This window comes from Diceros bicornis, chromosome 28 (genome assembly GCF_020826845.1).
Source record: "Diceros bicornis minor isolate mBicDic1 chromosome 28, mDicBic1.mat.cur, whole genome shotgun sequence".
Classification (NCBI taxonomy): Eukaryota; Metazoa; Chordata; class Mammalia; order Perissodactyla; family Rhinocerotidae; genus Diceros; species Diceros bicornis.
In genome coordinates this window covers 6,882,508-6,905,748 of record NC_080767.1, presented here as the reverse complement: position 1 = coordinate 6,905,748, position 23,241 = coordinate 6,882,508, and the positions used below count along the sequence as shown (strand labels likewise).

General features: G+C 54.6%; 1 protein-coding gene across 1 annotated transcript in view; it reads right to left on the bottom strand.

The window, feature by feature from the left end:
- The window catches only part of PAX5 (paired box 5), a 196,443-nt gene extending 176,618 nt beyond the window's left edge, over positions 1–19,825 (bottom strand). Inside the window, exons 1-3 of the mRNA XM_058523580.1 lie at positions 19,554–19,825; positions 5,990–6,155; positions 710–907 (exon numbers count right to left, since the gene is read on the bottom strand). Coding sequence (XP_058379563.1) covers positions 710–907; positions 5,990–6,155; positions 19,554–19,599 — 410 coding nt within the window. The 5' untranslated portion in view covers positions 19,600–19,825. The remainder of the gene's footprint in view (positions 1–709; positions 908–5,989; positions 6,156–19,553) is intronic.
- Positions 19,826–23,241: the final 3,416 nt, after the last annotated feature.

Below are 23,241 nucleotides of genomic sequence, written 5' to 3'. Positions count from 1 at the left end.
CAAGGCTGGCACTCGCAGTATTTCTCTGGTTCTTTCTATCCATGGGTGAGATCTGGGGCCACTGCGGCGAGGGCAACTCCCTAACTGCACAGCATCTCAGCATTCCGGATGTTACTCCCAGAGATCACAGCCCCACGTGAGAAGCACCAGGGCCCCGGGCTCAGAGAGAGGAAGAGCTCTGTCAAGGTCATGCTTTGAGTTTGTGTCAGAGCTGGGACAAGGTCCAAGGTCTCCCAACACCAAGTCAGGGTCAGCTCCCCACACTGAATGGTCCAACCTGTGCCCAAACTGGAGGCAAGAATGTTCTTCCCGGGAAGCTCTGAGATGAGCCAGTGCTAAGAGCTCGAACCTCAGCTTGCAAGGAAGTGACATCTGTGAAGGCCTAATCAGGACAATTCACTGCTAAGTACTCCACACACAGGCAGGTGGTGAAGGGAGTGATGGTAATCACTCGGGGCTCAGAAGAATCTCAGGCACCCAGGGTGTTGGCCTGGCCTCCTCTGCCTGGCCCAGGACTCCTCCCACCTTGGAGAGAAGAAGAGAAGGGCAAAAGAGAGATTCAGCTGGCCCATTAGCATCCCTCCCACCCGATGACCTCTACAGGGCCTTGGTGAAAGGAGAGATCAGATCTGTAGGGAAGGCACACGCAGAGCCCCTAGGATCCCCAACTCCACCCAGACCCCTCGCCCCCCAGGCATCAGCCCCTCACCTGTTGATGGAACTGACACTGGGCACCGTGTCATTGTCACACACGCGTTCCGCTAGCAGCCGGTCCCTGATCTCCCAGGCAAACATGGTGGGATTTTGGCGTTTATACTCAGCAATTTTTTCCACCACTTTGGGTGTGGCGACCTTTGGTTTGGATCCTCCAATTACCCCAGGCTTGATGCTCCCCGTCTCATAATACCTAGGACCCAAGGAGAAAAGAGCTTAGCTGTGAGGAACCAGCAAAATGGATGTTGGCAACAAAATAACAGGCTCTCCATCCAAGTCTGCACTGTCCAGTACAGTAGCCACCAGCCACATGAGGCTAACATTTGAAACGTGGCTCGTTTGAATTCAGAAGTTCTGTACATGTAACATACACACCAGATTTTTAAAAAATCAATACAAAAGAGAACACAAAATATCTCATTAATAATTTTTATATTGGTTATATGTTGAAATTATAATATTTTTAATATATTGGGTTAAATAAAATATATAATTAAAATTAATTGTACCTGTTTATTTTTTCTTTTCTTAATGTGCTATTAGAAAATTTTAAATGTTATATATGACTCACATTCTATTCCTATTGGTCAGTGCTGGTCAGGATGCTATGCATTAATTAATTAATTAATTCTGTCACATGGATCTACTATTTTACAGTTTACAGAAAACTTTCAACTCATTTTTCCCATTGGATCCCCATAACAGTTGTAAAGTACATAAATGTTTTGAATGACTGAATGAGTGAATGAATAAATGAATAGGTCCCCATCTATAGGTATAAAACAGATCCACAGAGGCTAGACAGTTTGCCCAGGGTCACACAAGACCAAGTGGCCACTCCAGCACTCCTGCGGCCCAGCCTCCTGGGCTAACGTTTCCCCCAGAAAGTTGGCTTGTCCCTTTAACTTGCCCATTCTCCCATCCCCTAGCAGATTCATCTGCATTCTGTGAAACTGTCCCCTAAAATGCAACTTATTTTTCCATAAAAGAAAGACAATAACCCTGGCATAAAATTAAAAGGAGTGTTGGACTCTAGAATTAACTGGAAATAAGTGTTACAAGTCAAAACCCAAGCCGTCAAAAAAACCAACCACAAGTCACGGCAGCTCTTCCAGGGCCCTCCCTGAGGTAAATCGCTGCTTCTAAGGACATTTCCATGCTATCAGCTCTCCCTCGTTAACGCAAATAGGATGTCAGGGTTTTACAGTAAAACCGAGACGGGGGAGAAGAGTGCCATGAAAGATCATTTCAGGGGGAAAAATGACTTCATTTCTTCTCTGAATCTGAGCCTTCGTTGATGTCTCTCTCAACATTTACAGAGGCATTCTTGACTTCCCCTTGCAAAGGAGAGTATCTTGCAGCAGAAATGTTTTTTAACCAAAAAGACATTTTAGAAATGACTGGTAATTTTTAAACCTAACAAGAGTTTATAATAGGTAAGGGAAAGAGGTGATTCTCCCATGGGACCGGGGAGAAATGTTACCCCAGAACAATGACTGGTTACATTTAAAGAGATGCTGAAATCTCAGCCTGGGTGAGTCTGGTTAGGGCCAAGTTAGTGAAAATTCTAGAAACAGATGAAATAATTTAGGAGCAGTGATGTGGAAGTGGAAATTCTACTTTTCATTGAGAAGAGTGAGTCATGTACAAATTTGGACCATAAGGCAACCCTCAACCTGTCCACCCTCATTCTGTAATTGCTGAAAAATTGGTATTAGTCACAAACACGTTTTTAGAAATATCCAAAAAAATACTTTTTTGCCAGAAGTCTAGAAAAGTACCTAAATCCAGGCACACAGCAATCCCTGCAGCCTCCAATGATCCTTTCAATTTCACAATAGAAAGTCATTTGTTATTATCAACACAACTCATTATTTAGGCGCTAATAGTTTACAGAGTTCTTCCTTGAATTGTCTTGATCCTAATGCCAATCCTGAGAGGCCAGCAGAGTTTTACAGAAAAGCAAACCAATGATCAGAAGACTAAGCGACTTGCCCAACTCCCTTCTGGAAGTTAAAGGCAGCCCCAGCTTTCAAACTGGACTCCGAATCCAGTGCTCTTCCCACTAGAGCAAATGCTGCTTTGGTTGTAAAAATTAAAATAAGAACAGTAACAATAATCCCTTGCAATTGTAGAGAGCTTTACTGTTTACCAGGCATTTTCACGTGCATCTTTTAATTCTCTCACTCAGTCGTCACCGGGAGCCTGTTAGGACAGGCACTGTCTTGGGGCATGGGTCACAGCACACAGACAACCCTGTGCTGGGGACTCAAAATGTGTCAGTTGAATGAAACTGCAATATTCACGCAGCAACTCTGAGAGGGCAGCAGGATGAAGCCCCTGCCCTCCCCTTGCCCTGCTACACAGTTGAGGGTGGCAGCGCCCAGGGCTCTCTCCAGCCATCCCACCTGAGCAGTGCCAGCCGTAGGAGGTTATGGTCTTGACACAAGAGGTCTCTGTCTTCCTTTTGACTGACACATGGGCCAGGCACCTAGAAAGCAACCCTGACAGTCCCAGAACCCCCAACTAGCAACTGTCAAGTGAGGATTCAGACTAAGCAATCGCCCTGTCATCTCAGCAAAACAGCTGTGCAGCCCTTTGGCTTACCCACAACAGACCAACGGCAGCCACCAACACACAGTGTAGTTCAGTGCACAGAGCATCAGTTTGAGAGTCAAGAGGTACAGGCGCTAGTCAGTGACTCTGACACTAACTCGCTGTGTGACCTTGGGCAACTCGTTTAGCCTCTCTGGGCTTCAGTTATCCCATCTGTATAATAAGGGGAGGATGTTTGCCCTGCCTGCCTGCAGGGCTGCTGTAAAGACCGAAATGCAGAATGGTTAAGAAAAACCTTTGCAAAATATAAAGAGCACGTGCTGCAGATTAAAATCCTCTGAGTGTTTATTACTGTGTAACATGCCACCCAATCCCAAATGGCCTGAACCGCCTAGCCAGGCTCCAGTGAAAGAAGACAACAGCCAGTCTCTCCAGGTGGATTTAAATGGGCCTCACATGCCACCGGGCTGTGCCTCTCGAGCCCCTCTGGAGCCTCAGGCTCTGTGGACTGAATGCCCACCTGGCTGGCAGACTGCCACCTGCCTGAGATGACAGGGGTCCCTGCCTGCCCCAGGGACTCTGCCTGCCTCGCCATGCAGCCTCTGGAAACCACGGCCATCACACTGCACATGCTCTCTACAATTTGTCACCCTGTGCGCACCCATCAAACTCTACGGTGACCGAAAAAAAAAATAAGTGGATGGAACAGCCCCAGTTCAGAAATTCCCAGTCACACTGTTTTAGGGCTGAACTTGTTTCTTAAAAGGCAGTTCTAATTAGAGTGACATTTTGTCCACTGTGGTTCTTAGTTATGAAAATAATGAGCTATGAAATTCCAATTTATTGTTGACAACTTAAACGGCCAGGCACCAGAGCGGCGCATAACTTCCGAGTGCCACTCTACCTAGTGACAAATCTATTTCTGCCACGAGAGGCTGCCGCAGGCCTGGGAGGGTCCCTGTCCCCTTCCATCTCCAGGGGAGATTTGGAGGGCTCCGGGGCGCCAGAACATGAGGACCCGCATCTGGATGTCCCCTCTGAGGAGGGCTCAGCATCGCGCCCTGAGAAGATTTCAAATAGCAAGCAAAATGTTGGCTCAGCAAAGATGTCTCAGCAAAAACGAAGGAAGGGCCTTCTTTTTCTCTCTCCCTCGGTACAATGAGGAGGCTCCCAAGAACACGTCTAAGATCCATTCGGCTCTACAAGTCCGAGACTGAGACAGTCTAAAACATTTCTCCTCTCGCTGCTAGCTTGTCTTCACTTCGCTTTCTGTGTCTCCCTTTTGTATCATTCTCTTTGTTTTCTTTTCTCCCTTTCTCTTTTCTCTATCTGCCTCTCTTCTATGTTTCTTCTTCTACTCTCTCTCCCATCCTCCCACCTAAACCCCCATCTGACAAGAGCACCACACTGATGGCCTGCCTTCTCCCTGAACTCTGGCTGCTGAGTGCTAGCGTGAGTGGAGCTCACGGCCTCCACGGAGGAGGTGACCCGCGATGGGCAGGGGATGAAGAGTAGACACAAGGAGCAAGGTCCCTAAAGGGGCTGCCAGACCCTGGCCCTGAAACTTCTTCCCTGGGCCTCCAGCAAGCCTCCCCAAGGTTAGAAGCTGTTGCTCCCTCCATCTGAGAGAATTTCTTAAATTCCAGCAGGGAAGGGAAAGAGCACCACAAAGTCACGTTGTCACTGACATACTTCAGAACACCTATTTTCGATGCTGGCATCTGTTCTCAAACCATAAGGCGAGCTACAGGACAAAGGTTGCATTCCGACCCAGGGAGAGGGATCCTGAGAGAGCATCAAACAGCTAACCCCGAGAGCGTCCTGGCTGCCGGGGCAGACCCATAACAACACACACGCCTGGAAACAGACCTGTGCTTTGGTTTGGGGTGAGGTGAGACGCGGACGGTCTAGGAGGCCTTTAGGTCTCTTCCCAGCAGAGCACTGACTGGCTGCATGGACCTAGGTCAGTCAGTTCGCCTTTCTATGCTTGTTTCCTCATCTCAAAACACACTTCCTGGATCGTGCTGAGGCTCACCGAGGAGCGCCAGGAGGCGGCCCAGCCCTCTGGGAGAGTGGGCAGTGTCAGTATTTTGCTTGCAGCAAATCGCCAGGTCAAGTGGCAACTTTCAAATGTCAGATTTGGGTTAATGTTTGTTTGGTTGGTTTTTTCCTTCCCTAATTTAATATATACTTAGGATGCCTGTCACTACAAAAGAAACAAAACATACCGAAGGAAAATACGGCAGCCCAACATAATAAGGTTGATGATAACCCAAAACTGAAAATGACAGCTGACTTTTAAAAATGGAATATGCTTTTTGAAAACATTAAAATGAAACATCAAACTCTGGTTATGTGATCTTAGAACTTGTAGAGTCTCCTCCCAGCCCTGCTCTGGCCCTGGGCTTACCTAAGACGTGTGGCAGAAATTCCCAAGAACCTCTTACTCTTGGGTTCTTTGGAATAATTCACCAGGCTTTCAGAAAACATGTCATCTCTCCTGACTAAGTCATCTCGTTCCACACGTCACTTGAACAGGGGTTTCCCAGGGCGACTTTGAACTGAATGGCCTTGCAAGGGCTTTGCAAACTCTAAAGTGCTGTGCGCGTACGGCGTCACTATGATTCTCACTATGACACTGCCACATTGGACAGCTGCTGGGTCATGTTTTAGGTCATTATCTGAAAAGCCAAGGGGAGCGTGGAGCTCCTGCCTTTACCTGCCAAGAATTTTGCTGACACAACCATGGCTGACCCGAAGCTGCCTGGAGATGTCGCAGGGCCTGACACCTTGATGAGCAAGTTCCACTATCCTTTGGCGGACTACATCCGGGAGTGGCCGTCCATTCACAAAAACCCCCCCAAGCTGATTCACTCCTCCATGTCCTGAAACAGATCAGAAACAAAAGGCAAGGGAAAGCGTGGTTAGAACCAGTCACGTAGTGGAAGGCCGCTGAGAGCACCCGAGCCTCTCTGACGAGAAATGGCTGCAGGCTGGATGGATTGAGCCTGGAGTCTGATCGTGCAGGCTACATGAGCACGTCAGACTGCTTTTTAAAATTAATCTTAGCCTTTGTCCATCTTCAGCGAGTCAGTTGGGCTATTGACAGCAACATCCCCATACTATGTTTCCTTTAGTTACCAGCATTTTCCTTGTAATTTTTTTTTAACATGCGAACACTTCAATCTATACTAGGACACAACTTATTACACACGTGATGCTGAGGTCTAAGGAAGATCCTGGCGAGAAAATACATTTTAAAATATATCAAATTTAAAGAGATTTTTAAAAATAAAACTCTTTTCCTTTTAACAAATATCTTTAAAAGTGAAAAGGGGGCCGGCCCGGTGGCGCAAGCGGTTAGGTGCGCGCGCTCCGCTGCGGCGGCCCGGGGTTCGCTGGTTCGGATCCCGGGCGCGCACCGAAGTACTGCTTGGTGGGCCATGCTGTGGCGGCGTCCCATATAAAGTGGAGGAAGATAAGCACTGATGTTAGCCCAGGGCCGTCTTCCTCAGCAAAAAAAAAAAAAAAAGAGGAGGATTGGCGGATGTTAGCTCAGGGCTGATCTCCTCACAAAAAAAAAAAAAAAAAATTAAAAAAAAAAAAAGTGAAAAGGACTATTTCAATAAACCTAGATCTCAGAAAAAAAAATGTTTTTTAAATCAGCAATCTGATTCAAGGGCTAAAGACCTAAAAATTTTTTATATAGTATCTGCAGAGTACTGAGACAAAACCCAACCACTGCCTTGATAAAAAACACTTTTTTGAAAAAGGTGAGGCTCATACCTCAATAAAACTCGGGAAAAAAATAAGCAAAAAGGAGAGGCTGACGTGCAGCCTTGACCACTGTACTGTCTCGGAGCACACAAAAGAAATGGGTCAGAGGATCACATTGCACTCTACTGTGTCAGCATCTGTTACAAGGGAGTTTCCCTGGAATTTGGAGTGTTTTGCAATTGACAAGCAGCTTTACGTTAGTCCAGGGGAAATAAAGAAGCCAGAGAAAGCTTCTGAGTCCCAGGTTTTACAAAGGCTCTGGGATGGATTTTAAGTAAAAGGAGTCCAGGAAAGAATCTCCTCCACTCAATAGGCTCACTTCTCCAACATCAAGGTCCATCTGGAGAGAAACAGGGATCCAAGTAATGAAGAGCCAAACCAGTAAACACAGAGTGATCCAGTGTAGCAACATTGTTGACCTTGCAGTTGTTAATCAGCCCCTAACTGGCATTGCTGAGCATTGCCAAAAGCCAAAGCCAAGTCCAAGCATTTACCAAGGCTGCTGGCAGCTCAGAGGCCAGGAGGGGGAATCTCCTCTTAAACGGGACTTGCCTGGGACTGGACTGTACCAGGGCCAGGGCATCTTAGAGGTCACACATACCCACACCCACACCCACACCCACATACTCACACACACACACACACACCCAGACCCACACACTCACACTCCAACTCTAAAACATAAAATAGCCCCCTCATCTCAACCATTCCCCCCCAGGACTCAACTACTATCCAGGTTTATGAACAATATCTGAAATGGAGGGGAAAAACACCCAAAACATAACCTATTTCCTAAAAACTGCCAAAGCAATTCACTGAAGTTCCCCATGAGTCTGAATTGAACATTTCTCAAAATGTCCAAGCTCAGGCTGATTTCAAGGAAAAACACGATTTTATAGATAACGACAGTACTTAATTCTAGTTCTAAGCTGAATTTCTCTCTGATTTTCAAAGTGAGCTTTAATCGGCTTTGATTGTTCTGAAACACTCCAGACATAAGAAAAAGGAAAACAATCCCAAGCCTAATTTTGCAGTTAGAAACACAACTGCACAGTTCACCTAAAACAGAAAGATTGCAGCCACCCCTGGTTGAGGGTCTTAAGAAGGCTTTGTTGTGGAGCTGGGAGCACCTAATAAAAAAGAGTTCTACGGATCTTTCAAAAACAGGCTGGAATTAAGGAAAAAGTAAATTCAAAATTAGTACAAGTGCATCTGAGAGGACACAGAGGAAGCTAAGAGCCCTCTGCACACTTTTGAGATAACCTGTTGGTCTAGGCATTGTGGCCCGTCGGCACCAGCCTGTTCCCCATACCACTGGCAATTTAAACTTTCTGCTCAAAACACAGTGGCAACCTTCCGAGGACTTAAATTCCAAGAGCAGTCCTACAGGACACCTGTGAGCTTTTGGGAACTTTTGCATCACAAAAAAAAACCCAGGATCAGACACTCTAGGTGACAGCAGGTCCCCAAACCCTCTACTCTTGACCACAAAGGCTTAGGCTACTGGTGCTTTTCCAGAGTCTACTCCACATGTCCACAGCTGACACCAGACCCAGGAGCCCCCTACCTCCCTCAATGTCCTGGAAACGCCCCCAAACCCCCTTGGTCCTCTCTGCCTCAGTCACAGTCCTATCGAACAGAGTATTTCGAGGCAGGTGGGCTGGTGATTTAAACTATAGTCTGAGAAGGCAATGTCTCCCACTTACCCTGAGACTGGAAAGAAGTGAAACCTGAACCTGAGAGAGGGGAGGCAGGACAGGGAAAGAAACCAGGAAAAGAGAGGTGTGAGGGGAAGGGTGCAGAGTGGGAACTAAATGAGACAGACAGCAAGGAGAGAGAGCCTGAAAGGGCAGCCTTAGGTTAGGAACGAAGAGGAGGAGAAAAAGGAACGGATCAGCCAGAACAGGCGAAGAAAAGAAAGATGAGTGTGGTGTACAATGGGAGGCAAGAAGACGAGAAGAGAAAATGGAGGAAGCCCAGCAAGGGGGCTTCTGGAGGATAGGGGACTTCTGTGGAGGGGGGGACCCCAGCTCCAGCCCTGCATCTCTTCAGAGAACCCAAGCCCCAGCCTCAACTTCCTATGGACTCCAGCTGGGTGGGGGCTCATCCCGTAGGGGGTGCGGTGAGACATGACCGGGCTGCACTTTTCCGGGTAAGTAGAATTTACAGACAGGCACAGACAGATGGAAACAAATCAAGGCAGAGACCAGGAAACACACAGATACAAGGGAAACACAGCCCCACCCCCACAGGGCAGACAGAATAGAGTTTGGAGGAGGGTAGCAGGAGAAGGGTTGAACTGCAGATGCCCCTGGGGCCTTTGTGGCTCTGGTCTGGAAGGGGCCGGTCCTCCACAAATGCTCCTTGGGCCCTGGTAAGGACATGCTGCCCACCAGGAGCCTGTCCACACCCCAAAGACCATGGCTGGGCATAGGGTCTTGGGGAGAGGGTCTACTGACTCAGCCGCAGATTGGACACCAGGACCCACAGGGTCATTGTAATTCCTCCTAGTGACACCAAAGAGGATGAATGAAGGGACACACAGACATGCAAACAGGAACACAGGGAAAGGGCAGGGTTGAAACCTCCTTAATGGACTCTGTCAGACAGGCACTGACACACATGGACAGTCGGGCCACGGATACAGACAGAGTTAAACCAGATAGAGAGAGCGCCTCGCACATGTGGGTACCCACCCAGACAGTCCACTGCCCTCTCTCTGGAATCTGAGTCCCTCCTTCTCCCCTTCTGTGACTCCTCGAAGACCCAAGAACCAGCTCCAACTTTGCCCATGTGAACGTCCTGTCTGTCCTTTTGTCTCTCCGACTTCAGCATCATACTCTGTAAAATGGGTGTAGCTGAAGGTTTAGAAGACACTCAGGTAGGAAACTGGCTATAAAAGTGCTTTAAAACTAGTAACTATACCTGGGGAAGGGAAACATCTGAGGAGGGAGCGGGAGGCCAGTGTGCTGATGAAAATGATGAGTCTGGAATAGGGGGTGGGGGCAGGGAAGCTCAGAAGCCCCTTTCCTGGCAGTGCCTGCCCCTTCTCCCACACCACCTCCCCACAGGAGCGGTCCTGCTCCAATGGGGGACAGGGGTGGGGGAAGAAACTGACCAGGACCAGAAAAGAAGACAAGGAGGTGGGAGCTGGTGGGAGCCCCTACTACCCAGGCAACCTCTCAGGATCTACTGTGCAACCGGCCCCCCATCACCAACAGATTGGGGCCCCAGAGCAAGCCTGCATTGTGCAAGCAAATAGCTTTGGGAGTCAGAACCAAGGGCACTTCCAGAGAGGCCAGCTCTGGAAGCGAGACTGGCTGGGGCCCAGCCCCCACCGTGCTGCCGCTGGCTGCCGGGGAGAATGAAAATGGGAGGAGGGAGCACTTTTCGAGGAGGAGGCGGATGGAGGCCAGGACGAGGAGAGACAGAGACACATGCATTATCGGTTGGCTAACCAGCCCCTGGGAGGAGCTGCCTTCTCCACCCTCATGCACAGCCGGGAGACCATCAGGTCTGATGCTATCTCCCCAAGGGCCCAGCCGGACCTCTGGGCCTCCAGGTTCTGCACAGAAGACAGTGAGGGTCTGTGGATTCCCGCTGGCAAGGGGAGAGGTGCAGGGGCCAGCCCTCCCCGTTTTGTCCCTGAGTCGCTCCTTGGCTGAGCTAAGGTCTTGCCCATCTCTCAGAGTATTGACCCCAACTCGTTTGTTTTCTGGCTCACTCTGCAAGATCAGAGCCTCCGCCGAGCCCAGGTCAAGTCTGCACAGGAGACGGCTGCGGGGGGCGCTGGGGTCACCGTGGACTGGAAACCGTTTTGGCACAGGCCCCAAACAGTGAGGAATCGTTTGGGCTGGGACCAGAGCAAGCAGCTTCTCTGCGCAAATCTCCCCACCGCTTTGGTGGATTACTTCGGACTCGGGAAATTGACACAAAGAGAAACTACCTGCCGGCAGCCAGCCTTGGTCGCCTCGGCATTTCCCTGCTTACCAGACCACTCGGTCCTCCAGGGCAGAAGAGGACATATTCGCCGGAGGAAGCTCGCCTTCTCTCCAGCCGGGTCTCTGCTGCCTTTGTTAAATAGGGGGCCCACGGCTGGATAAGCAGGATCCTGGGCTGAGAGGAAGCTAGCTGGGGGGTGGGGGGGGGCTCCCAGCTGGGGAGCAACTCCCTGACCTGCAGCTCCAGGGGATCTGAGCTGGGCACCGGGCTTGATGCCGTCAAAGCCTGGCGCCTTGCTTCAGCCCAGCTCTGCAGCGTGCCTAAGGGAAACGCGATTCGTTCCACTTGGAATTTCCTCGAATTCTCCAAATCTAATCCAGTGTTAACTCACTGTGAGAGAAGTGCTCATCTCACAGGAGGCTGTGCTAATGGGTGATCTAGCAGATCCCAGGGGGTCAGGCAGCTGGGCTGGCCTCTCCCTCGCCCAAAATGACCCTTCCCCGGCTCCTACACCCGCAGCGTCTCTCAGAAGGCGGGGGCGCCTGTATGGTGACTAATTGGCTTCTTCTTGATTTTTTTTTTAAGGAAGAAGCCATCACGAGGGAAGCGTCCTGCAAAGAAGGACTTGATGGTGTCTTTAAGGGTCTCTGTATGAACTGGCGGCTTCTAGGCAGAAGCTCAGCTCAGGGACCACTACTTCGTTGATTTTTCAAATCCCACTCCTCCACTCCAGGATGCCTCTGGAGCTCTGGACCTGGTGTCCTCGCTTAGCTCTCAACCTCTTCCTCCACACACACAAACACACAGGCACTGGCCAGGGCCCCACTTCCCCTCCAAGCCTTAGTCTTGATCAGCCCTACTGCTGAAAAAGGCGCCATCGGGGTCGGGATGTGGGGGGCTGTCTGAGACTCAGATTGACCTCGCCCTACAACTTCGTACCCTCCAACTAGCCCGGCCGGAGCCCTCTCCGGGTCTGAGCCCGGCTTCTCCCGGCAGCTGCGATGTCGCTGCCGCAGCCCACCAAAGGCTGCAGCTCGCTGCCTACACTACGCGTTGCTGCAGGCGGGATTTCGGGCGCCAGGTGCTCCGGCCCGGGCGACTAGGCGCGTTGTTCCACATGTCCCGCCTGGGAGCCCTGCACGCTGCGAACTTGACTGCGCGAATACAGAAGTCCTGAGTCCCCCCGGCCTTAGTACCTGCCCCGCGGTCCGGCATCCCCAACCCCGTCCCGGCCGGAGAGTGAGAGAAGCGAGCTCGCCGCCTACTTACTATGCATGGATGCAAACGGGTCGTGCTTACAGTGTATTTCCATCGGGGCGCTCCAGACTGCAGGCCGGCCCACGCCGCCGCCTCCCGGCGCCAAGGGGCTGCCCAGCGCCGCTAGGGAGCCGCGCCGTCAGGCCAGGCACTGTGCGAGCTGGGCTCAGACAACGCCGCTGGAGCTTCGGGGCCTCTCTGAGAGCCGCCGGGCCGGAGATCGCCGATTGCTGCGCCCGCAGGCGGGAAGGCGCTAGTGCAGTCCGGCTGCGAGCGGCGCCCAGCTCCTGCGGCTTCCCTCCCGGGCTGGCTCAGGCGGCGGCTGCGGACCCGGCCCGGGGTAGCTGCGGCCAAGGCGCGCGCAGCCCCGGGGGCATAGCGCAGAGGCCCGGCTGCGGGACGGCCAGGAGTGCCCGGCCTCCGGCAGGAGCGCGCGGGGAGGCCCGCGGGACACGCAGCCCTCGGCGCGCTCGGGGCCCGCGTGCTGCCAGGCTGGTTCCGCGGCCTCGCTGCCTCTGGAGTCTCCTCGGCCGCTCGGGCTCCCGGACGCTTTCTCTCCGCTCCTCCGCGTCTGCGCCGCGCACCTGCCGCCTCAGCCTCTCTCCACCCGGCTCTCCGACGTCTCGAACGAAGTTGCACAGAACTTCCTCTCCGGCCGCGCCGGGGCCCGCGGCTCGCAGCCGCTTCCGCCGCTGCCGCCGGGGCCGAGGCTCCGGGGTCGCCGGGAGCTCGCAGCCCTCACGCCCCGGGACCGCTGCCTTCAAAGTTCCCGCGGGCCCCGCCGCTCCCCATCGCCGGGACCAGCATGCGGACAGCAGCGGCGGTCTCCTGCTCGCCTGAGTATCTGCCTCGCGCCCACCAAGTGTTCGAGCGCCGCGCCCTCTCTCGGGGGTCTGGTTCGACTGTCTTTCGGCTGCCTCTTCCGGGACGGCCGCCGCGCCTGCCCCAGGCGTGAGCGAGGGACAGAGGAGAGCGCGCAAGGTCCCTTCCACCAAGGCCGCCGGGCCCGCCGGTGCTGAGACGGAGCGGCTGTCGGCTGGGACTGCCCGCGCCGCCGCCGCCGGCGCTAGCCCTCCGCCCGCTCGGCGCGCACAGTGCGCCACCGCGCCGCCCCGGAGCCGCTTTCAGGACCCGCTGCGTGTGGACAGCGCCGCCCGGGGCTCAGCCTCCCTCCGGGCGGGGGCGGGGGCGGGGCGGGGGCTAACCTGCCAATCACGCTTCATGAAGCCAATCAGAGCGGCGGTAGCCGGCCCTGGCCCGAGACACCGCCCCATTGGCTGAACATCCGGCGGGCTCCGCCTGATTAGCCGATACCTGGGCAATGGGAGAGAATGGGGGGCGGGGCCCAGGCGGCGGCGCCACGTTCATTGACAAACGCGCGGGGCGAAGGCCTAGTGGAGCGCGGAGGGGGGAGGGGGAAGGGGATCCACGCAGTGTCTGGAGAGTCCAGCAGCAGGTCCCGCGGGAGCCTGGCCTCCTCGCATCGGCGTTGGGACCATGGGACGCCCTGAGGGATTGGGGGGAGCCGAGGCGGGGGTCGGGGGGTGAGCGTGGGGGAATAGTCCGGAAAACAAACACACAAAACGGATGTTGGAGGAAAACAAGGAACGCATTAGAGATCCATCAGACTCGCGATGGACTCGTAGTGTGCGCACATCTGCCCCGTTGTGACCTCAGTTTCCTCATCTGTAAAATGGGCAGAGTCGGCTTACCTAGTCTTGAATGAAGGCCCCCTCCGGCGGAAACATTTCATAACTTTATCAAGCGCCTACTAAGCCAATGCCGCCTCCTCCTCGTCCACCCCTCCCTCATTTTACCTGCAGGGCCCCCAATTCTGAGCTAACCGAAGGCAGAGAAGTTGAGGGGAAAGAAATCTCAGACTCCTTTAAAGTTAGTAACCAGGGTGTCCTGGGGGAGAGGGCTATCTGAGGCTTGGGCCAGGCTGCCCAAGCACTGAGCCTTGAAGCTCTCTTTCCAGCCTCAGACCAGGAGCTGCCAGATGCTTTTGGGGCTAGTGATGCGCACAGTGAAGGCTTCTGTCGGCAGAGGCAATTCCGCATCCGGCGCAAGGCCTCTTGGGAACTAGCGAACCCAGTCGCGTCCAGCGCTGATGAGGGTCCCTGAAGCAGGCCGGCGGGTGGGCGCGTTCTATCTGCAAGGGCCGCGCCAAGCCGCGCCAGACGTGCTACCAGGCTGCAGCTTTCAGCTGTCGAGAAAATCTGACCTTCCCTCTCCAGGGGAAGTTCCTGTCGCTTTTAAGACAAAATGGGTGGATGTCTAGCAGAATTCTCCTTCTCCTGGTCCAGAGGGCAGGATCTTTGACCAGCGAGTCTCAGCTTCTCCAGGGTGTGAGGCCCTGGGGCCACAATCGAAGGAACTGGACTTTGAAAAGGAGGCAGGTGACAGCCATTCTACACCCAGGTGGCAGTAGTTCTGTGGGAGGCTATATGTGCAAGGGCCCAGCCCTGGCAGAGACACTGAAGACTCCCCTGCCCCGGCAGCTCGTGGTAGTGGTCCCAAGACCCACCATTTCGAATTCATAAGCGATGATTCTCTAATATTAAACACAAATCCACCAAAACAGGGGGTCTGAAATACCTGCTCCAGACCTGGGCTTGTAAGAAGGACAGAACGCAAGTTGACCCTGGGACGACTCCAGGGTCATTCTCTGCTTCCGTCTCCCCTGTCTCTACCTCTGCCCCATTTCTCACACTCCTACACTGGGTCGGCCCTTGGGCCACCTTCTGTTCCTGTCCCATACCCAGCTGCCCCTGAACGGTAGATAAGTTTCCGGCGCTGACACCGTCCCCACCCCCTCCAGGGCACAGCTGCGGAAAACGGCCCCAGGCGGGCCTCTGGGGGCCCAGGAGACTGCAGTGTGCACTGGGGTGGGGTGGTGGCCGTCTCTCTCTTTTGTCTGGAACCCTGCCTGTCCAGATATTCGCCCCCAAGGAAGATCGCAATCTCGGAGAGGGACCAGAATGAGTTAGGGTTCCCGCGTTGGCTCCAGCCTGTGGCGCGCGGTGGATCGGAAGGAACTAGAATTCGACGTGGCGGCTCTGAGCTCCCACTGGAGAGGCGGGAGTGTGGGGAAGCCTTGAGGGACCCAGCCAGTGACATCTCCACCTCCAGCCCCGCTCGTTGAGTTCAGGCCTAGAAACTCAGATTCTAAAGTGTTAGAGCTAAAAGGACCCTGAAGCTATGCTTTCCCCCATTTTACAGATGCGGAACCTGAGGCCGAGCAAGTTGGGGGTAGAAGAAAGCCTGTGGGCCAGGAACCTCTTTCTCAGAAGGGCCTCTCCAGAGCCACTCGCAGGATGGTGGGGCGTTTTTTTGGGGGGTGGGGGAGGAATGTGCTGCCAAATCAAAGAACTCAGCTAGGATATGCCAACACAAACCGGTCTTCCTTCAGATACCGGTGCGGCTTGGACAGAATGCCCGGAGCGCTGCCGGGTGGGACGGAACCGCAGACGTTGCCTGAACAGGAACAGCTCGGATTCCCGTTTCACACAGAAGGCGTTCGGCTTCAGGGCGGTGTTGGTCTGCCCAACCTGTGCGAGAGAGCAGCCCCTTCCGCACCCTGCGGTGCGCGGGGTAGAGGGACTCCGCTCTGGGTGCGGTTATCCACCGCCCCGAGCCGCAGGCCTCCGGGAACTTCTAACGCCAAGAGGCGCCACCAGACCTGATATCCTGGCCGCCCAGCCCAGCCTCACAGGCCACCGAACGGCGGCCCAGAGAAGTTCCGTGACCCGCCCGAGATTACACAGCGATTCCCTGACGGAGCTGGGCTTCCGCGCCTCGGTCCCGCCCCTTGAAGCCCACGAGTCTGGGCCCAGGAGAGAGACCAGCGGGGGGCTGGGTGCGGGCGAGCCTCGCGGGGCGCCACGGTCGCGGGGGTGCGCTCTCCCAGCAGCATGACTTTGGGCCTGGCCCTGTGCTCAGCGCTGGAGGCAGGAGACGAGAAAGGAAACCATCTCGGAAGAAACTCAATTTACGTAAATCGAACTGCCTTGGAAAGTTTTGCTATTGAAAGAAAGCCCATTGAGACTCATGTAACACCTTCCGAGAAGGTCCCCTCTTGAGCGGCAAACCTGGTATCACTCGGAACACACTGCGCCACCCCCACCCCCACCCCTACCCCCGCCCCCGCGCCTCCCGGTCTCTCCTCCCCGCCCGGCGGCGGCAGGGGCTGGGGCTGCCGCTGCGCTCTGCGGCCCTGAGATCAGCTCCCGCGGCCCACGGCCAGCCCATTTCTCTGCTCTTGCTTTGGGCAAAGCGAGGCCTGCAGGGCTCAGGTTGGTCGCTCAGTTCAGGACAGTCAGAGAAGCCGCGGCCGTGCCGTCCAACTCAGTGGATCCTCTCTAACCCTCGTTGTAAAAGCATCAGAGACCCGAAGCTACACAGCTAGTCGGGTCAGAGCTGATTCCTGCGTACTCTTGCGCCTGGATCAGGGGTCTGCTCTGCCTGACCCAGGTCTGTTTGTAGGAATCTTTGAAGTGGGTGAAAAAAGGGGAGAATTAACCAGATTTTTCAACAGCTGTGTAAACTGCCTTTCTCCGAGTTTCTTATCATTACCAGCAAACCCCGAAGGCCAGGGGCTCTGGGACTACCCTCTCCGAAGACTTGGGGAGAGGGGGGTCTTCTCCTAGGGCTCAGCTTCCCTGTGTGTGGAAGGGGGAGAGGAAGCCCTGAGAGGAGGCCTCTGGAGGTGCTGAAGGACGAAGGTCCAGGGTGGGAGTATTGTTGTCATGCCACCAGACTCAGTCCAGAGCTGAGGCCTGGATGTCAAGGTCCCTCAGACAGTGTCCAGCCTATCCTGCTCTCCCTGGCCGTGGGACTCCTTCATTCCCTCCTCAGCAAGCTTATCCAATAGTAGTTTCTCCCAGGGGGCTGGTGGGGCTGGGGCTTTATCTCGTCCCCCAGCAGGAATGGGAAGTCTAAGGGCAGAGAAGTCGCCTCCAGTCCTGCTCCCTCCATATCTCCTGCTGATGACCTCAGACAAGTCCCTGCCCCTCTCTTTTTTGCCTTTCAGGTACCACAACGAAGAGGCTAGACAAGAGGATCCTTAAGTGGCTCCCTGCTTAGGACTGACCTCACGCGATTTTAGAGCTAGAAGGGCACATACTCCTTCCCCATTGTACAGGAAGGGAAACTGAGGTCGAGAGAAGGAATGGAATACAGTTCTAAAGGAAGGAAAGAGAGGTCAAGTGGCCCATAAAAGGCCTCGAAGTTGGGAGAGGGGAGAAGCCCACGGAAAAACTCAAACACCAGACCTGGACTCCCCCAGCCTGGCCAGCTTCTCAGCTCTCTCCTCTTCCCCAACCAGGGCCCAGGCTGGTGCAGACAGGCGGAAGTGCGGTGTCACCTGAGATGTCTTGTCCGCCCTTTCCCGGGCAGGCTGCCCTTACCTCAATCCATCCGGAAGCAGGGGCGTGGCTCTCCAGATTTTTAAACCCTGGCCAGCCTAGGGCCCCCCAGCCCCACCCAGGCCCGCCTGGCTGAGGAATGAAATGCTTTATTGATTAAACGATTATTCAGGCGATTGAACTAATCAAAGAGCCCATCGACCGCCGTGAATTACGTTCTTCGTAGACAGCTTGTCAGCAGAGGCAGCCGGGCCAGCCACGCAGACCCTCTCCCAGACCCTCACAAGCCTCTGACCCATTCGCAGCACATACACAACGCCTAGTCCCTGGCACCTCTGGGCATCCTACCTACTAAGTAGTCTACCAAGGGACCCACTAGGGGGAGGGGAGAGTTGGGATGGAGCAGAGGGGGTCTCCAGGTTCCCTTTCCTGCACCCTCACCCTGGGGAATCCTCTTCAATTCCCTGCCTCTTAGATTTCTACCCTCACTTCTCTCCAGTCTTGATTTTGGAAACACATTGATGCCCATGGAGTTGTCCTGGGTTTGGGGTAGAAGTTCACCCTTCTCTCTCTGCTTTTTGACCCGTATTTAGGGCCAAGGTGGAGGTAGGGGCTCACAGATCCACAGGGATGGAGGAAGGGGAGTTCTTGCCAGGGTCAGGATTGCGTTTGGGTGGGGGTTAGCACACTTGGCCTGTGAGTCAAAGAGGCTCCCATACCCAGCTTTTACCTCAGGATAAACAGAGGCCTCTTGCTGCCTGCCACCTCCTCTCTGACACAAATACACGGTGCTACCCACTGCTGGGCCTATGGGAGGCACACCAGGCCCTCTGCCAGGAAGACCTGTATGCACACAGGCACCAGAGCAGGAAGCCCAGGCTAGGCACACATGTCCGCCCACTTGTGCTCTCCTTCATTGGAGCGGCACCCACAAGATAAAACCTGAGCACACAGTACACACACACACACACACACAAACACACACCAGTGTCAGAGGCTTGTCTAGGTGAAAGCAAAGGCTTTACACTCCCGAAATGTCACAACTAACCTATAGGCTCGGCTGCCCGCTCTCACCTGCCAAGGTTGTGCCTGCCACAGGAGACTCATATACAAATGGTAGACCCAACAGTGCCCACAGAGTAAAACGGCAGACACTCCACGCTGAGGAGCTGTGCACCCTGCGTTCACACCTCCACTCCTGGTTCTCCCAACAGAATGGACCTGAGCCTTACTGTTCTTAGCACACAGACCCCAACAGGCCCCGGACCCACCTCTGTGCCTAGAGACAGGCACTTTTGTGTACATTGGCATGTACACAGTGAACAGCTGTTGACATCCAAAAATGGAAGGGTCAGTGTAACCACCTCATTCTCACTTCCAAAATCACTTGGGATGTGACAGGTGAACACAGACCCTTAAAGGAGTAGATGCACACTCAGACACATCCAAATTATAATATATATGCCACTCATACACACACATTTTGGATACTCCAAAGAACAGTACCCGGAACACCAACTCATAAACACACTAACACACTCATGAATATAAAGATAGACACAGGCACATAAACTCTTGGATACACGCTCACACATTTTGAAAATACATATACAGGGACCCACACAAACTCATTGCCACTCACGCACACTCTGAGCCCCTATGTAAACACACAGACCCAAACAGACTTTCAGACCCCCAGACAGACATCCACATAAACATTCAGAAGTAGAGAAAAACACAGGCAAAGTCGCAGACACTTGGACTGATGCAGAAGTGTGTGAACAGAGTGGCGAAAAGACATACAAACGCGCCGCAGGCAGACACGCAGTCAATCTCGGCGAAAATTCGGCGCACACCCCCACCCCGCAGGGCCGACGTGCGTGGGGACCAGCGCCCGGCTCGGTCCCGGAGTTCACACGTCTGGAGCCCGAATCGTCCTACCTGTCCTGCCGGTCCGAGGAGTCGGGTAATTTTTCTCTAAATCCATTTTGATTTTTCAGGACTTGATGGACTGGACAGGGAAAAAAAGTTTCCACTTTTTTGTGCTTTTTTTTTTTTTTTTTTTTTTTTTTTTGGTGCCAGGGGCCGCTCACAGGTCGGAATAATTCAAGCCTTCCGCTCCCCCGCCGAGCTGGGGTAGCTGATCACTGAGCTGAAACTAAACGTTTTAGGTGGAAAAAAAGCGTCCGAAGGCACCGTGAAATGATTAAGGAACTAAAGAGCTTCTCGCCATGTGAGATCATGTCCTGTTCTCGCCAGCATCACAAGATGTCCCCAGACGCGCCGCGCCCCCAGCGTGCCGCCCCGCACTGCCGGCCCGGACGGGGAAAGTTGTCCGCGCTGTGCGGCCGGGCCTGCTCGGCGGGCCAGACGGGGCGGGCCGGGCCGGGCCGGGCCGGACCGGAGCAGCGCGCGAGGCCGGGAGAGCAGCAGTGCCGCCGCCGCGCCGCCCCGGACTTTTATAGGGGGTTGGGGGAGGGAAGGAAGGCTTCAGACGGAGCCGGGCGCTAGCCCGCGCGCCTACGGGAAGGGGCCGACCGAAGGCGAGCAGGGAGCCCTGGCCTCGCGGCCGCACCCTCGACAAGCCCCTGCGTCTTGGAGCCGCGGCCGTCTGCGCGGAGCCGGTGACCCCTCTAGGTGCAAACCCCGCCGCGTAGGCTGGTGCAGGCCAGGTTTTTGTTTTTAAAGAAATTAACCACTCTGCGGAGCAGGTGCTTCTGAAAGGGGTGCGAAGGCAAGTAGTGTGGCCAGGCATAGAAGGGGCGTTCCGGTTTCCTCAAACTCACCCCTAGGGCGGCGCCCGCCCCCAGAGCTCCCAGCCACCCCCCAGCCACCAATTTGCAGCTCTAATACTATTGCGGAGTCCCTGGCTCTAGAACAGTTCCAGAACCCTAAAGCCCCCAGGTCCCACTCAGCCTCCTGGTCCCAGAGCCCCTCCTCACAGCATGTCCCCTTCTGGCCCGGAGCATAGAGGTTAAACTGTGAAATGGTGGAGATAAAATCCGGGCCTCCGCTTTGGAGCACCCGGGCTGAGCAGAACCATCTCAGGAAGTCCTGGAGATGGGCAGGAGTCCCGGACACCTTACCCCGGCCCATAAATGGAATCCCTTTGCCCTCAAGCCCCGAAATGTTGCGGCGTCCCCAAGGCCCAGGACTGGATTCCAGAGGGGAAATCAGCCCGGGAGAGACCCGGCAGAGGTGTGGCAGGTCCAGCCCGCTCTCTTCGGCCCAGGCTCAAGACTTCCCTCCCACTCCCCCTCCCCAGTCCAGCTGCTCGGCTTGGCCACTGGAAGCCCGTGGGGCCTCGCTGCGGGGTGGTCGCAGGGCAAGGTTCTCCAGGGCGGGGGAGCGCTCCGCAGGAGGACTCTTAGCCCGCCGGACAATGGCAGATTCGGAAAGTGAATCGTCCTCAGCGAGAGTGTTGTTTGTTTTTTGGAGGGGGTGGTCACGAGGCTGGGCCGCAACCCTGGGGGAAGAGCCCAGAGCTCGAGAAAAGGGGGGGTAGGGGGCGGCGGGAACCGGACATCTCTTATCCACTGAGCGGATTTCGCCACAATCGGAAACGTGGCTGTGGATTCCCGGCGGCCCCCCCACCAAGTAGTCTGCGCAGTCCCCCTGCGCCGCCGCCTTCCTGCAGCTGCGGGTCCGGTCCTTGCCCCGGTGATTGGATTTGGGGCCATCTCCGAGCGCTGGGATCTTTCCCTCCGCAGCTCTGCCCCAGCCTGCTTCCTGCCCTCCCGCCTGGCGCGCGCGGCGAGGCCGCGCCGAAGAGGAGCGGCCTGTCCGCGCCCGGAGATCAAAAGCCCTCCAGGAATTGACTTTTCACCCCGGGCTGGGGGCGGGAGTTGTTGGGGTTTGATTTTTTTTTTTTTTTTCTATTTAGAGGGTTTGTTTTGTATTTGTTTGTCTTCTGAGTTTTCTTTTCATTATCTCTGAGAGAGTCTTTTGTTTCGGGTGTTTTGCGTGTTGTTTTTCGTGGATTTCATTTTAGCAGGTTTTGCTCTGTGAATGTTGGTCTTTTGGGTGGGTTTTTGTTTTCTGTCTCGTGGGTTTTGATTTTGTGTGTGTTTTGTATTTTGTCCTTGTAGGTTGTTTTTTTTTGTGAGTCGTTTGGAAGGCTGTTCCTTCTGCTCAGTGTTTTGATTTTGTATTAGTGGGTGTCGTCGGTGTGTTTTGCGTTAGGTGAATTTTGTGTCTGTATGTGTTTTGTTTTCTTCGATTTTGATTTTGTTTTTAGGAGCCGTGCGTTGGGATGGGGGTTTTGGTTTATGTTTTCGTGTGTTGGCTTTGGTGTTTGTGTTTGCGGGTGCTTTGGTGTGTGTTTTGGCTTTGTGGAGCTTTTGGATTAGGGAGAGGACACCGGCCACTACTCCGTCCCTGTCCGCACCCGGGAAGGGCAGAGGATTAGGCCAAGCATCACGAATGGTGGGTTCGCCGTGCTGCGAAATACCTGACCCCACGCGGCGCGTCGTACTCTGCGCGGTCCAGACCAATGTCGTTCCCGAGGGGGCGCCCGCCCCTAGTCAAAACCCCGCGGGTCTGCGGCGCCAGCGCCTGGGTCAGAATTCACAGAACCCTTCCCTGCGGGGTACCCGGCCGAGCCGCCACCCCTTTGCCCACCCCTTGTGTCCCCTTGCTGTGGGTCGAACTCCCCTTACGCCTGGCCAGCGTGCTTCGGACCTCCCCGACTCCCGCAGCGTTGGACAGAGGGACGGCTCCCCGCCGCGGAGAAGGTGGCGAACCTCTTCGGAGGACACGGAATTGATGCTAGGGCCCTAGAGATACTGGGCAATGGGCTAGGGATGAGTGCAGTCTAGGCGCAGATCGGCGTCTGGACCCCCGAAAAATCCTCCATCTCACTTGCCCTCAGCCCTAGAATCCTAGAAACCCAACTCAGCTCAGCTTTCAGTTTGGAGAGCCTGCGTTGGTTTGCAACCAAAGACACATAAATCCGCACTCGAACATACGCATACACAGCTAGAGAGCGAGAGAGAGAGAGCTGGCGCCTTGGTGGCAGCGGCCTGCATGGCGGAACCAGCGCTGGCACCACCTCCAGGGGAAGCCACACTGCAGTGACCGGAAATGTTCCAAGGCCAGAATACGGCACTCCTTCTGTCCACGCTGCCGGAATTTCTCCAACCTCGATACACCTGGATTTGTTTAATGCTACACCAGGGAGAAAAAGAGGCAAATTTAGAGAGACGTGCTGGCTGAGTCGGCAAGGAAATGCGGGGAGAATTTATAGAGAAAAATAAATGGAGAAGGAGAGACCAGGCCTTGGGAAAAGGCAGTTTGGAGGCCCAGGAAAGGGTCTGGTGCAGAGGCTCCTGCGGGCCCCGCGCGCTCTGGCATTCTGTGAGAGGGAGAAAGCAGAAACCGAGAACAGAGAGTGACAGGAAGAGTCGCAGAAGGGGTTGGCCTAGGCATGCTGCGTGCGAGCATCCCTCCAGCTCAGACGCTGCGGTCTAGAGAGCTGGAGGCCGACGTCCGGAGGCCAGGAGCCTATGTCGGGCTGTTCTACTCTGCCAGGAAACACCCGAGGACTCCGGGGCTCGTGGAGCCGGAACTGGGGCTTGGTTCTGGTCCAGTGCCCCTGGGGACCCCGAGCCTGGAATCCAGCAAAGGTTGG